Below are 15149 nucleotides of genomic sequence, written 5' to 3' on the forward strand. Positions count from 1 at the left end.
GAGCGGTCCCGATCTTTTCTTTAATTATTAAATTTAATACAGCAGTATTGATTACAAACGACCTGTGCTTGGAAAGCCGTAACTGGCGATTACTTCCAATCAGGGCGATAGCCGATATATACTTTTTTAGTGTTTGGATAATGGATCAACTGTGACCTAAATCTCTGCTCTTATGCCGTACATTTAGCCAGTCAGCCCATTTTTAGAAAACCCGTCACATTTAGTCTAAATTGCTTTGGTTTTGTCATATGAAGTCTGGTTTGTCATGCTATATAATAATGTATTATGATTTTGTGTATAATATAAAAACAGAGAATTGCAATACTCAAGGTATGTTGGTTGCAACATCAGTCCTTAAAAGGATGATTGCCTTTGTATAGTCATAGCTTATAGATATTGGTATTATTAAATAATTTGGGTTCATAAAGCAATTTATTATGTGACGTATGTAAAATAAATTTACGAATATTGCCTTGTTGTTGTTGTCAGTTTATGACTCTTGATAAAGGCAATAGAACTGAATCCTGTCCTTTTATTGTTGGATTTTATGGCATATATAACCCATGTGTTGGATGCAATAATTCATTAACCCTTATCATGTCAGTATGCCACCAAAATGTTGATTATTTGCTTGAAGGACCATTTCAAAATTTTTCTGTATAGATTAATCAGGGCAACTAACAGCCTGTAAAATAATTTGTTTTCCAAAATTAGTAATACTATAATTATGTAAAAAACCACTTAATATATGAATAAAACTGCTTTGCAGTATGTATATATTATATCATGTTACCATTTTAGAAAAAGGTTCTTGTTAAAAAAAACTATGGTTGATTTTTCACAATATCAAATTAATAAATGACAATTTGTTTCTATATCGAGGTAACTTGTGTGCGTATATAAATATCTAAGTAGTGTTTATATTCCAATCAACTTTGGCTAAACAATTAGTGACGTACACTGGTTAAGTATAGACCCTCTCAATTAGTATATACAGTAGGAGTGATCTATTAAAATAATTATTTAATTACTTCAGTTGAATTCGTGTGCTTAACAATGAATACTTGAGTACGTTTTGTTTTTGTAATGCGTCAACTACTCTGAGGTGACTCATTTATAATATAAGTCTAATAGCCAGCCAGTTGTGTTACGTGTATCTTGTATGTGTCGACTGCTTATATACTTTAATCCTGTTATGTTCTCTGTTGTAGATTTGAGCTAAGCATTTTTATTTTACGATTTTATACAAACTGGATATCTAAGAAAGAAGACAAAGGTTGATTTCCATTCTAACTTTTCTATTTATCTACAAAACCTTTCTACAGGACACGGTTGTTTCATCCCTTTGGGTTCAGGTAAGTTTTGGGTTTTCTATTTATTTGGCTTTTCTATTTATTTAAATTTATAACAGTGCTAATTTTATGGGGATTTGATAAGCCACTTTTATCATTTTCTATCTTTAGTTTGAACAACAAGTAGGATTGTGCTACCATACATAAACTGTGTAGGAGTGTGGCTTCCACATGTGTATGGCTAGTTGACTACTCAAAATAACCATACTGCTTTGGTCATATGCAGTAAAGCAAAATTGCATTGATGGTTTATAAACAATCCATTTAAACTGCTACTTCTTAAGGTCAATAATTTTAATCAACTCCAAAAACTCACATGAAATTTATAAGTCATTATAATTAATCGTTTTATTACAGCTGGTTGCAAAGCTACTAGCTAGGCTTACTACGCTTCCTGCTATGGGAAGTTAGCTTGTTTTCTTTTAATATTAATCATTATTAACCACATGAAAACAATGCTGCTCATTACAATGTTATGCTTGTGTATTTTACATGATTTTGTTTCTTGCTCAAGAAGTCTTCTCTCCTTTTAGTTTTATTCGAAATATGTTAGAAACTTTGTGATACAATTACATTTGTGAGTTCAAGGTATAACTGCCAATAGCGTCTTTATGTTTTTAAAAGATTTTACAACCACTCTTTCAATAATTTAGATCTGTACTATTTTGTATTGGCTAAATCTACCTGTACTGGTATGGTTCTGCTTTATTATAGTAGTGACTGTGGACTGCAGGTATAAATATAAAAGCTTTAAGAGTTTAATAAATAACTTAGTCAAAGATAGTAGTCATGTTGCGAGTTGCCATGGGATAATGTCTAATGTGTCAGGTTAAATCCTACCCTTGATTCTCATACGAGCTATCTCTGTTTGAAAATACAAGGACTTTCAATTAATCTGTATACCTTGCACCATATATGCTTGCAGGTGTAACATTAAGGGCGCTTGGCGTAAAACAGCTTTTAATCTGCTATTAGGTGTTTATACGAACAAGCACAGCCGGAATCATGGGTTGCACAGTCTCCACAGACGATAAAGCAGCAAATGAAAGGTCACGAGCTATCGATCGTAACCTCCGTGTGGATGGAGACAAACAATCAAGAGAAGTAAAGTTGCTCTTACTTGGTATGTATTCTCAAGCAAAGCAATAAATATATATAGTCTATTATATACGCACATGATACATTTTTGTTTAAATTTTAAACTGTCTGAGGTAAACAATGTAAATAATGTGCAGAATCTTTAAAGTATTATATACTGGCGCATTGTTGTTTTATGCCGCTAATGGTTTTATGTTTTCTTGTTTAAAGACATAACTTAATATAAACATTATATATTCTAAAGAGTGAAAACCAGGAAGAAGCCACAAAAATTTGGTTGCTTTGTACTGAAATAAAACAATTTTCTTGTTCAGAATAGATGATTAATATTTGTTATGTCTGTGCTGATTAAACAGGCTATGCCTTTACACATTATTGTGTGTGATTTGTATGACCCTGCCAACAAAGTTAAACATTGTTTGTTATTAATTTCTAGTGTGGTTATGATTCATTCACACTTAGTCATTATTCAACAATTGAAAGGTTACAAAAACTTGGATTACAAATAATATAACATTTCATCAAATAGAGTTGTGTATCGCTTGTTATTATTGATTTAATACTCTGGGATAATATTTTAAACTCCTGGGACTTAAAGCCAAGTGCTTTAGGTCAACTTTTATCTTCACCCTTAAAGGTTTCATTTGCCTGAGTTACAACAAGCAGGATAATTCACTGCCACCAACCAGTATCTATGTTTGTTTGTTTGTGAACTGGATGGCCATTTCTGGATGCTGTTACCATAAGAAATCTGCTATGGCACCTTTTTATTGTCCACTACTCAACAATATTGATTTCAATTTTGAAGCAGTTAGTTTTTACTTTTCTTTCATGATCAGTAAATATATTCTTCCCAATGGTTGAAGCTAATATAAACAGCCTTTATTAATTTAATGTGACTCGATCATTCCCAGTGGAATATCAGTTACTAGCAGCAGAACTTATACCTACTTGGTTGGTTGTAGACTATTGTGTATGAGCTGCACCTTTTTCTGGATTTTCCAGTGCATGGTTTTAGTCGTGTAGATGACATAAATATTTCAGTATAATCAATATTCTTCCGTTTTTCTCTCTCCAGTTATAAATTATGTATTCACTGCCTCTGGGGAGACTATAGTCAGGCCTTAGTGAAATCACAATTCCTTGAGATATATACCCAGGACAATAGTTCAATCTGGTCTTGTGATGACAAACGCGACTTCTAAACCATCTATTTAAACGTCTGTAACGACAGAGTCGTGTGCGCCCTGGTTTCCTTTACAACCACTTACAGTTTAAAAGGCAATTAATGTACTTGCCGCTGTTATTTCTTGTGGTTTGTGTGCTACCGTGTTACGCTCCACAAAAAGCTTAACCACGTACTGTTTGAACTTCGCATGATAAAACCCACTAGGCTACCCGCAAACAAAAACAGTTGCTTCACCTGTATACCCACCATTTCCACAGAGGCACACCCGTATCAAGTTGCTACAATTGCGATTTATTTGCTCCCGCAGCGAACTGTTTACAGAGTAAATAACTCTTTATCTTTCTTGACGTCAGATTTTAAAAGTTAGAGGAGTAAATAGGTTTAATTCCTTTCTTAGCCATGGTAATAGGCTGTTAAATAACGCAATAAGTTTATTTCTTCTGTAATGTTACTGACAATGACGTATTTTTTACAACGGCAATAAAGCGCATCTTTGGGAAGCAGCTTATTTCATCGCCGTTGACAATCTATATATCTGGCATGTGTCGATTCGTTTAAACAAATTGTCGGGCCAGCGGTCCCAAAATAGTTCCTTAAATTATGGGTTTCTGCGGCAGTTGGTGTTCGGATAACAGCCGCTCCTAATAGTTTGTATTGTTTTGCTACAATCCATTCAAGCACACCCACTTGGACGGTACTATATTATATCTAATATTATTAAGATCCGCTTTTGGCCGTTTCAAAACATGCGTAGGTAGTGCAATGTAGGCCGTTACATGTAGGCGTCCATTGGTGAGGAACTAGAAAATATCCGCTCGAACCCAGAACGCGTACTTATTTTCTACTGTTATATCAACACAACTGCTATGTTATGGGACGGGATATTGTCCTGATATTTCTTTTGTTAATTACGCGTGGCGTTTCCCTTAGCCAGTTTAGAATTCTACTTTTAAGCCCGAGTTTGTGACGTAAAAAACTAATTGTGACGCTGGTTCTGTTCCATTCAGAGACATTAAAACACGAGGAAATTAAAATTACTTTAAAAGTTTCAGCATTAAGACTGCGTTGGTTCTTGATTTGGTTTTGCTTCAACCACCCATACGCAATGGTTTACGCACGACAAGGAGATTACGTTAATGTTCAGAGTTTCTTCCATAACTAGAAATCTAATACGTTTTTTGCTCATATTTTACACAGAAGTTAACAGCCATTCCATTCATGGTACCTGCGTATGCTCACAACGCAATGTGATTAAAACCCGAATGACAACATAGGTAGCGGCTTGTGAGTTCACAGAATAATACACTCCTTGCATTGCTGCCGTTCCAATTGCTTATATGTTTCCACCGCATGTAGGTTAATTTTTTCGTTCGCACATTGGCAACAATAAGGCAGTAATATCAAATTTACAGTTTATTAAGAAAATGTTACGATTGCCGCTGGTGTAATTCTATAAGCAAGTTTTAATGTTTGCTTCACCCATGCATAAAAACATTATTTTACATAGGAAGAACTAAATATTTTATTGATTAATTAAACATACTAGTTTTTTTGTTATTTCTTTTAGCGCTCTTTTAAAAGGCTTGGGAGCGCTTCTGGTACTTGACAATCGTCCCGAGAAACAGTTGGTTTTGTAGTCTAGGCGTAATCCGCCTTTTGTCGCTGTAAATTTCGCGTCTCCATGCCAGCCGGCAATGTAGGTTAAGAGGTTTAATCTTTTTCCCAATTTATCGTAAAACAAGATAAAAAATTACACACTTGATGCCGTCCTTTTAAGGAAAACCTGATGCAATTTACCATCTACCGCCTTCCTATTCAGATATGCTTTGTCGGTAAAAAAGTCGGTGGAACGGGTAAATTTTTTTTCGGTAACCTAAAGGAATTAGTAGATCGTGTTAGTTTGGCAGTTGCGGCAATTTCCACACCCCGGCAGCCACAAAATCGCGTATAGAAGAAGTCTTCGAGTTTTTAATTTTTCGTCGTCCTGGCGGCAGACCAATTAAGGCCATTTAGAGGTGCAATATTTGAGTGGTCGGGCAACTAATCCGCGGGGGAAAGGCGGCGTCCAGATGCTACGATTAATCACCAATATGAATTCCCTGTCGTACATAAGCTTCTGATCCACGCGTGCCCTACTTACGTAGTTTGGCACAACACAATGCCTTCTATGACGACCGTACAGTGGTTAATCCCCGGATGCGCCAATTTTGTGGAGAAATCGGAAATTACAATCAAGTCACTGCCAATAAAACAATGCCTGATTGCGGCCGGACGCGAACTGTTTCGTCACAATCTTAACTCGCCGTCGAGCGCTCTTGTTTGCAATTTCCTGATTTATAAGATTTGGAGACGCAATCAACGCCTGGAACGTTGATTACACTTCCTTGCTAATTTAAACGGTTTCTCTTCGTGTTTAATTCGCGAAGAGCTGGCTTTCACGTTTGCGGTGCACGGCAGGTGTAATCAATGTATTGATCCGCGCGGATTGACCAAGAAACTCCAAAGCAAACGAAACGCGCAGATTTTGAATGAAATCAAGCCTAAACATCATTTTACTCGAATTACATTGATTTCCCGAACCACGATTTCTACATATCTTATCCTTAGCGACCTTTGTACTTATTTTCGTGAAACTTGTAGCGGTTCTGTAACGTGGTAAAATGAACAGATGGTGTTACTGTTATTATCATGTGCTCTTCTTAAACCTTATCGCGTTTGTTGAGATTTTTTCTACGAAATTGTAGAGTGTGGTTATTTTGGTCCTGTTGCTTCATCATAACTGCTACCTGCAATTAGTTTGCAATGAGTTTGTATATGTGTGTGTTACAGTGTGTATCTTGCACTGCTTTATCATATGCCATTTTGCCAATATGTCATGGGTTATTCCACCATCCCACATAATCACATATATATGGTAGGTTATGAAGTATATTGTGTAATACAGTCAGTATATGGAAGTATTGCTTGCACTATGCCACTAAGGTATCTGCCATACATAAAGTGGAATGATTGTTGTCATGTGACACAAAACTCATTTATTTTTTATTCTCAATGTTAAATATGTGTGGGAGGACATAAACAGTTGTACAGTTAATGCGGTGTGTATAGATTCTATTGATTTAAATTTCTTATATTACAATAAAATGTATATTTTTTTTTAAAGTGCAACACTCTGTGTGAGCCTGTAATATTTAGTTGTGTAGACTAGTAGATGGTTTACCATATGTCTGTGCAAGACAAAAGCCATGCATGAAGATTAAACTCCATGTCTGTGATTAATTGCAAAATACTGCTATAAATAGGAACCTGTCTCACCATTTAATATGTGTCAATGCAGTTACTGCTGTGGTTACCAAGTGATTTATCAGTACATATATCTCATTTCCTTGTAGCAAGCATTCACGTCCAACTTTTGATAGGATGTGGGGAATATACGTCTCATATGTTTCCTTAATCACTTGTTGGGGAAAACATTTCACACAGAATACTGTTGCATATTAAAATGCATACACCTACACCCACCAACTGTTTTACCTGAAATTCAACCCTATAAGCCAAGATCACAACTAGTAACTACCATAAGACAAATACTGCTTACTAAGTGAAACCACATAAAAAATATTGGACGGAATTATTAGCCTGCTGTTTTTTATTATACAGCTGCTTGGTAATGTTGTATTGGTAACCTATTTTTAGATGCTTATTTTATAATTAAATGATTTCCTTGCAGGTGCTGGTGAATCTGGGAAAAGCACAATTGTCAAGCAAATGAAGTAAGCAAGTTATTATATATTACATTCACCAGTTATTACATTAATCAATAAGGTTTCCTATGTTTAACAACTGTAGGTAAAACTGCATTTTAGCAATTCCACTTATATATATATATTATGAATAATTGTAAAAAATGTGAAATGTTTGCCCACAACCCAGATTAAAGTTTAACCTAATTTTTACTTCCAGAATTATCCACGAGGACGGTTACTCAGAAGAAGAGTGTTTACAATACAAAGCAGTCGTCTACAGTAACACATTACAATCACTCATCACTATTGTGAGGGCGATGGGAAACTTGAAAATCGATTTTGGTTCATCAGATAGAGCGGTATGTGTCACATGTGGTTACAATATATTGTAGTATGTGGTGAACCTGGCATTCTTGTTTACCACAAATTTAAAAGCGTAAAGGCCAAACCAGAATAGAAATGACTGCTTTTCACAATCTGTCAGCCGAGGTTTAAGAGATAATGAAATGTAAATTAGAATCTGTTTATTTGTCAACATTCAACTATATTACAGCTATATAGATTGTTATTTATCCTCACCTTTCCATTGTGTGAATAAAAAGTGCCAACAAACTTGAAAAGCAATTTTTAAATGATTGTGAAGAACCGTCCCAGTAGCCACCAATGTTGGAAAATACAAACTTTGTGTATTTTCCTTCAACAGGATGATGCCAGACAGTTGTTCTCATTGGCTGGATCCCTGGAAGATGGAGAGATGACCCAGGAGCTGGGAGACTGCATGAAACGAATGTGGGGTGACAAGGGAGTGCAAGTCTGCTTCAACAGATCAAGGGAGTTTCAACTCAATGACTCTGCACAGTAGTGAGTGTAGTTTAAACTTTCCATATCCCTTAGAAAACTGAGTCAGGGCTTTTTTCATGTCACTCCACTCCCTTTATTGCTTTATTTATTAAATCCCCCTTATTACTACTATTGTGTCTGCTCCTTGACACTGCTGCTATAAATTGAAGTTATTTTCTATATTCACTGATAAACCACATCCGTTGGGTATTGTTATTCTTTAAAGGGTAAAGTTACAAAGCAAGCATTGTGTTCTCTTATTTACCCATGATAGTTGCTACACCAACAGTATTTGTAATTGCTCTTTCCAAAAAAAGAAAGTTTTCAATTAAGAGTTATGTCTAACGTGTCAAACCGACTAGCTACCTGGATAGTCTTGACCGACTGGTTGCATCGGACTACGTGCCCACTGAGCAGGATGTGCTACGGTCTCGAGTGAAAACCACAGGAATTGTTGAGACGCAATTCGAACACAAAGATTTACACTTTAAGTATGAATACCAGAGTCCCCCGTTCCTCGTGTTCAGTTTGCATGCGTATCTGCATTTTTCTTTGTTGTCGGGTTTTGTGTTTGACATTGTTTGTTGTTTATGTTGGCAGTGGGCTTGAAAGGCTCGAAATTGATACGAATAGTCAGCAGTTTGTGAAAGCAGCTTTGTCTGTTTTAAAGACAGTATGTATGTTTATACAATGCGGTAGGTCCTACTCCTAAAGGCACACAAGGGGACTTACAATTTAAGGCTTTAGACAAAGTTGATAATTTGCCTGTATTCCCTAAGAAGGTGCGGGTTAAGTAAAACAAATAGTATGTTCACCAGGAAAGCTTTTTGGTTTCTTTGGCTAGAAGTTCTGATGCTTGCTTCAGTATGGTGCCTTTTCTGTTTGTGGTCTGATTTGGAGCAAAAACTTGGAGCGGAAAAATTGTCTTTTTTTTAAATTCTTGATGAAATTTATTGAATATTTGTTTTCAACAAAGGCAGTGAGTCTTTACAACAATGTCGTTCGATGCAGCCACCACCGTTGTTTAACCTTGAAAAATCAATACTTGCGAGCCTAAATTACATTGGTTTTTGTTGGTCAATCAATATCATCAACAGGATTATGTTTTTTCATTACTGCTCATCCAGTGATGCAGTATTACAATCACTGAAATACTTGTTATGTAACTTTAATTATTGCACCCATTAAAAAAGAAGAAATCAATAAGTGGTATCATTCAACCCTTTAGTTTCAAAGTTGCATTTTAAATCATAGTCTGCCAATATATTTATTGTCAAGATCATCTCTATCCAGCTTTTCATTTGTTATGGGCTGTATATCTATGTGGAATGTCTCCTAAGATGAGACTAAATCGCCTTGCCAGCATTTAAAATTAAAGTTTTATCTTTCAAAAGAAATTCATCATTTATATTGATCGCATTTATACAGTATACCAAAAATGTATATATTTTCTACCCTGCCTAGTTTTTTTGTACCCTGCATGTTTGTATTGCATGTTTTATGTTTGTTCAGTTACTTGGATTCCCTTGATCGATTGACTGAACCTCGGTATGTCCCAACCCAGCAGGATGTGCTTAGAACCAGAGTTAAAACTACAGGCATCGTCGAAGTAGACTTTAACTTTAAAGGTCTCACCTTCAAGTGAGTACAGAGAGATCATCTAACCCACCCACCCCCCTATAATAATGCACATTTTATAATTACCACCAATCCAGCTGCAGGTTTTTAATTTTTTATGAATCACCAATCGGTCGTATGGACTTTTAAGTAAGATTTCTGTTGTGTTGGTTTCATGTCCGTGGTGATTAGCATGAGTATAACTTCTTGTTTTGCATGATATTTTATGTGGTATACATTTACATGTGATGTATTAGTATTTTTAATTGCTGACATGCTGTATGTTTTATTATAAAATATTCAGCCCTTTTAAATTATTAATGCATTGATCAATTACCGAACACTGCCCAAATTCTAATGACCCTGCGACGTCCATAAATTACCCAAAACCTCAATCTTGCACATAGGATGTTTGATGTTGGTGGTCAGCGTTCAGAAAGAAAGAAATGGATTCATTGTTTTGAAGGTGTGACTGCTATCATCTTCTGTGTAGCACTATCAGCTTATGACTTGGTGCTTGCTGAAGATGAAGAAATGGTAAATATGTTTTCACTGCCGTTTTGCTGCCTTTATATATTCAGTAGTTTTTAAAAAAAAATATTTTTTTAAACTTAGAATCTATATTGCTATTGGTGTGACTGCATTTTAGCAATGTCACTTCAATATCTTCTTACCATAACCTCACTTGAACTGTCAGTTATGGAATTGTTATTGACAAGCAATTCAACTAATGGGAGAGATTCTTTCATGCCTCATATATCATAATGTAGTTTTAATTTATTGTGGTTTTTCAATTGCTTTCCTATGACGTAAATCTGCGTAGGTAGCTTCAACTAAGTATCTCAATAATGCCAAATGGTGTTGTTTTTGCTTTATTTATCCCAATTTTTAGAAAACATGACATACATTGCTGAATAAGGTTTTAATTTATTAAATAAATATCCTGGTGTTTCAATTTTTAGTCTTAATTACACGCACTTACTTTTTACTACTCTCTCCGTTTTTACCCTGATATTAAAGGTTTAATATTCGGTTAAACAGCATATCATCAACTTATACGCCAGTGTTCATTGGTGCTTCAGCATTCAATCTTTAGCGTTAAAGTTTCAATAAGGCATGCCCAAAATAAAATAAATTTAACGCTTATATCTTAAAATGACACCAACATACCTTACAATTTAGACTAAAAGGTTTAAACTTTTCATGAAAAGAAAGGTAAAATCAACTTATAAAAGTCAAATAAATCAAATGGAAAATCCTTAAGTGACCATATTTTTCTCATCTTCACAGAACCGTATGCACGAGTCGATGAAACTTTTTGATTCGATTTGCAACAACAAGTGGTTCACCGAGACTTCTATCATTCTCTTTCTGAACAAGAAAGATTTGTTTGAAGTTAAAATTCTTAAATCCCCTCTCTCTATCTGCTTCCCTGAATACCCGGGTATGTTACCTTCTTACAGTGGTACTATGGTACTCGTACATGCCATTAAAATGAGTGGCATATTGTCATGGCTTGGTATGTTACCAAAGATTTGTTGGAATAGTTTTGTCAAAGTAAAGGGCATGGCTTGGCACCTCGATGCCATGTTGCCATGCTGTGAAAATAGCTTGTATGAACACTAAAGGACCAGGCAATTTTGATATGCTAAATTCGTTTTGCAAACTAAGAATTTGATTAGATCTCTAGTGCTACATCATTCTTTGGCTCCTTATTAAATCTCTATAACCCCACTATGTAGGCCAGAACACATATGCTGAGGCAGCTGCATACATTCAACTTCAATTCGAAGACCTTAACAAACGTAAGGACAGCAAGGAAATCTATACCCACTTTACATGCGCCACTGATACAACCAACATACAATTTGTGTTCGATGCCGTCACTGATGTCATTATCAAAAACAACTTGAAAGATTGCGGGCTCTTCTAAATACGTAAGTTTAATCATTATTTACTTGCTTTAAAAAAAAACTTGGATAGTTTTGATCACAGCACACTTTGTACATTATTATTTTATTAATGATAAAGTATATTTGAGATGCCGTTTCAAAACTTAAATGACCGTTTCATTTTGCTGGCTAAAACACAGAGAAAGTCTTTAAATCATCTTTGAATTTGACTTATTCATGTAAGTTTTCTGTCTTAGGATGTTTCGTCCAAAAAGTGATTTTAGGCGAAGTTCTTTTGCTTGATGTGCGGAACTCTTCTTGGTGATTACCCCCCTTGTGTTTACCCAACACCTGGACAACAACTGTTTTATCAAGTGACCGTGTTTAGTCTTGTGTGCGAGGGTAAATCCCCAAATCTCCCACTCACTCTCACATCCACAACTTTGCATGAGGGGGTCATTAAGTATTTATTATTTTACCGTTGTTGCCATAGCGACTTGTTTTAGTGAGCTTATTAGCCCCCTCTAGCGGGTGTGAATCGTCGTTTGATGTTGTGCGACCTCTCTGTACTTTTGTATAAAAATAACTTCTCCAAGACCCCTTTTTTTCTTTTTTCCTTTTTAAACGTTCGCACGTATAAGCCACCAAGACATAACAGACTACTGATAAAGAACAAGGTGTTGCCACCACACGGAGCAACATAGAACGCACCAATCACAGTTTCAACGCGATTACTCCGCGACAATCACCACCGCGTTCTTCTTCGTGACGTAGCGCTCCTCTGACGTCATCACCCGGTGACGTCATCGCATGCATACCGGCCTGCGGGTGCCACACTGTTTCGTAACAATAGAAATGATGTAATTCTTAACGTAGGTACTTCGTTGTTGTATCGTGCCGCCGTTTCCCCTTTTACAGTGGTAATTTGTTTCACTGACAATATAACTTGTTTTGTACAACTCGCAAACCCCAACTGGTTGTTCTGTCCTACTGCGCATTTGCGCTGTGTTACTTCGAAACGTCGACTGACAAATGAAACAGTCACAACAAGCTAAAGTGATTACTTTCAATTGCCGAACTCTAGGTAAAAGATTTTGGATACAGTTTTAGTGCAGTATAAGTGACCGTCTCCAAGACGATAGCCAAGTTAAAACAGGTATTATATTCAGATATGTATTAAGTAGTGTGTGTTTACTGCACGGCCACATTTCATGCAGTAAATGTACAGTAGGATGGAGGAAGGCGAGACACTTTTAGCACGTAATATCCAAATATGCTGACCGTGCTTTAAATAAATAACAACGTTTTATAAAAGTCGTGAGAATACGGTTATATAATTTTTGGAGTGTTCTTTGTTTACTATCAAATTGGACGAGAAAATAGAATGAGAAGGTGTCCCATCTTCACCCACCCTACTATATATATGGTTCTATAATTTAATAATTATGTGTCGCATGCACAAAGACAGTAGGCTGTAGTAAAATGGAACAATCTCATTTTATTAAAAAAGGGTCAAAACATGATCATGAAATATGAGATTTGGGTGGTAACAGTATCCCATTTTACACCAGGGTATCAGTATAGTAGGGGAGAGGGAATGGGACGTTTTTGTCAGACGAAAATATTCTTTAATTTTTCTTTTTACGGACCCCTATTTAATAATAATAAGAAAAATAGTGTTACCTTATTGTTTTGATAGTATTATTACGACTTTATAAAACGCACGTCAAAGCCGATTAGTGTTTTTAAATATTAAAAAAATATGTCAAATAGAAACAAATAGAAACGTATTTTTTGAACAGGTAAAGAAGTCAAATAGAAACGTATTTTTGAACAGGTAAAAATGCGAGATAGTAAGGTGTTAATTTTGAATGCTCGCTAAAACATAGTAAAGCCGATGAATTTTGTAGTTTGCGAGGTTCATAACAAAAATTTGAATATTTTGTACAGTTTGATTTTGTTTCTTAAAACTGGTTTTGGTTTTGTGAAAAAGCTGAGATAGAGTAGGAGGGGGAAGATGGGACACTTTTTAACTTTATTTTCTCGTCTCATTTAGAAGTAAACAAAGAACATTCAAAAAATTTTAAAACTGTATCCTCACGACTCCCATAGACCTTTGTTTAAAACACAATCAGGATTCATGGATATTATGTGCTAAAGGTGTCCCATTTTCCCCACCCTGATATATAAATATGAGTAAAATAGGCAGCGGTAAATATGACTTTAATTTGGGATAAAAACAACAAAAATTATCGTTTTAAAGTTATATATAAAGAGTTTACATGGCAAAGAAACTAGCACAACCGGTTAATTTCGATAGGTTAACTACAGGTTGCAGAATACCGCGCTAGTGTAAATATATTTCAATTTAGAGTCCCATCTTCCCCCACAGTAGAGTTTTGTAGGTTTTTATTACTAAACTTTAAAAGGTTTGCTTTTAATTCAATTATTTATACCTCGGGGTTTATTCAAATATAATATAGTAATACAATAAAAAGATGGTATTTGGAAATATATTCAAATTTCAATCATTTGCACTTGGAGATAATTTATGAGAAATGGCATATGTGAAAAACAATGTAGCAATACTCAATTTGTAGCAAAGATGTAAACTTTATTAATAGTTTTTTTTCAATTTTCTGGTATTACAAGTTGATATGCATTTGTACTTTGTAGAATACAATATTTATCAATTAATGTTCGAAAAATACCCATTATCGTTCAAAAAATACCAATTTTCATACAATAATTTAATGTATAGGTAACATGTAAAAAATATAGTAAGAGCAAGAAAAAACTCGATTTTTAAAACGTACGGTATTATTTCGTGTTATTTACGTGTATACCTAAAAATAAATTCACCTAATAATCAAATTAACAAGGATTTTAAACTATCCCGTCTTACCCTGTGTGTCTTCGGATTTGTAAAATTACACCTGTTGTGCGAATTGATAAATAACTCTTCGTGTGTTTTGATCACTTTTTTGAATTGTAGTCAATCAAATATATGTGGCAATATGTGCTTAAGTGTCCCGTCTCCCCCATTCTACTATATATACGCGGTTCTCTTAATACTATTTGTTGCAAAATTTGGTATCGTTTCTATTTTTTAGACGCCTTTATAAGCCAGTTATGAATTAAAAAGGTACTGGTATATATCACCTGGAATTATTGGTTTTAAGAGACTGACATTTTTATTAACTTTTAACATTACCTAATTACCAAGTTATTAATGCTTCTTCAAATTCACGAAAACGAACGTTTTTAAGCCAAGGTTAGCTTCTCACATATTCTTTACCAATAAATAAGTTCTCGTTCTTCTTAGACATCATATATCTTGACTAAAATAAAATCAAAGTGTTTATTAAATTAATAAATGTTCAGATTTAAAACATAATCAGTTAAAATACAATTT

At 35.0% G+C, this 15149-nt stretch overlaps 1 protein-coding gene across 3 annotated transcripts; it reads left to right on the plus strand.

Moving 5' to 3' along the window:
• The first annotated feature begins 1209 nt into the window (after positions 1-1209).
• On the plus strand, positions 1210-12790 carry gi1 (G protein alpha subunit Gi). 3 transcript variants are annotated; one of them, XM_026835625.1, is made up of 11 exons: positions 1210-1355; positions 2328-2475; positions 7370-7412; positions 7603-7744; positions 8089-8246; positions 8588-8716; positions 9738-9866; positions 10250-10379; positions 11133-11286; positions 11585-11779; positions 11992-12790. In XM_026835625.1, exons 2-10 carry the CDS (start codon positions 2358-2360, stop codon positions 11773-11775), a joined length of 1194 nt encoding a protein of 397 aa, XP_026691426.1. In that variant the 5' UTR covers positions 1210-1355; positions 2328-2357; the 3' UTR covers positions 11776-11779; positions 11992-12790.
• Positions 12791-15149: the final 2359 nt, after the last annotated feature.

This window comes from Ciona intestinalis, chromosome 1 (genome assembly GCF_000224145.3).
Source record: "Ciona intestinalis chromosome 1, KH, whole genome shotgun sequence".
Taxonomy (NCBI): domain Eukaryota; kingdom Metazoa; phylum Chordata; class Ascidiacea; order Phlebobranchia; family Cionidae; genus Ciona; species Ciona intestinalis.

Bases quoted from the DNA above. Each gene is read 5' to 3' on its own strand.
- gi1 (XM_026835625.1), top strand. From the start codon at position 2,358: ATGGGTTGCACAGTCTCCACAGACGATAAAGCAGCAAATGAAAGGTCA. The intron at 7,413-7,602 runs GTAAGCAAGTTA...TTTTACTTCCAG, and splicing joins ACAATTGTCAAGCAAATGAA to AATTATCCACGAGGACGGTT. The intron at 11,287-11,584 runs GTATGTTACCTT...CCCACTATGTAG, and splicing joins CTGCTTCCCTGAATACCCGG to GCCAGAACACATATGCTGAG.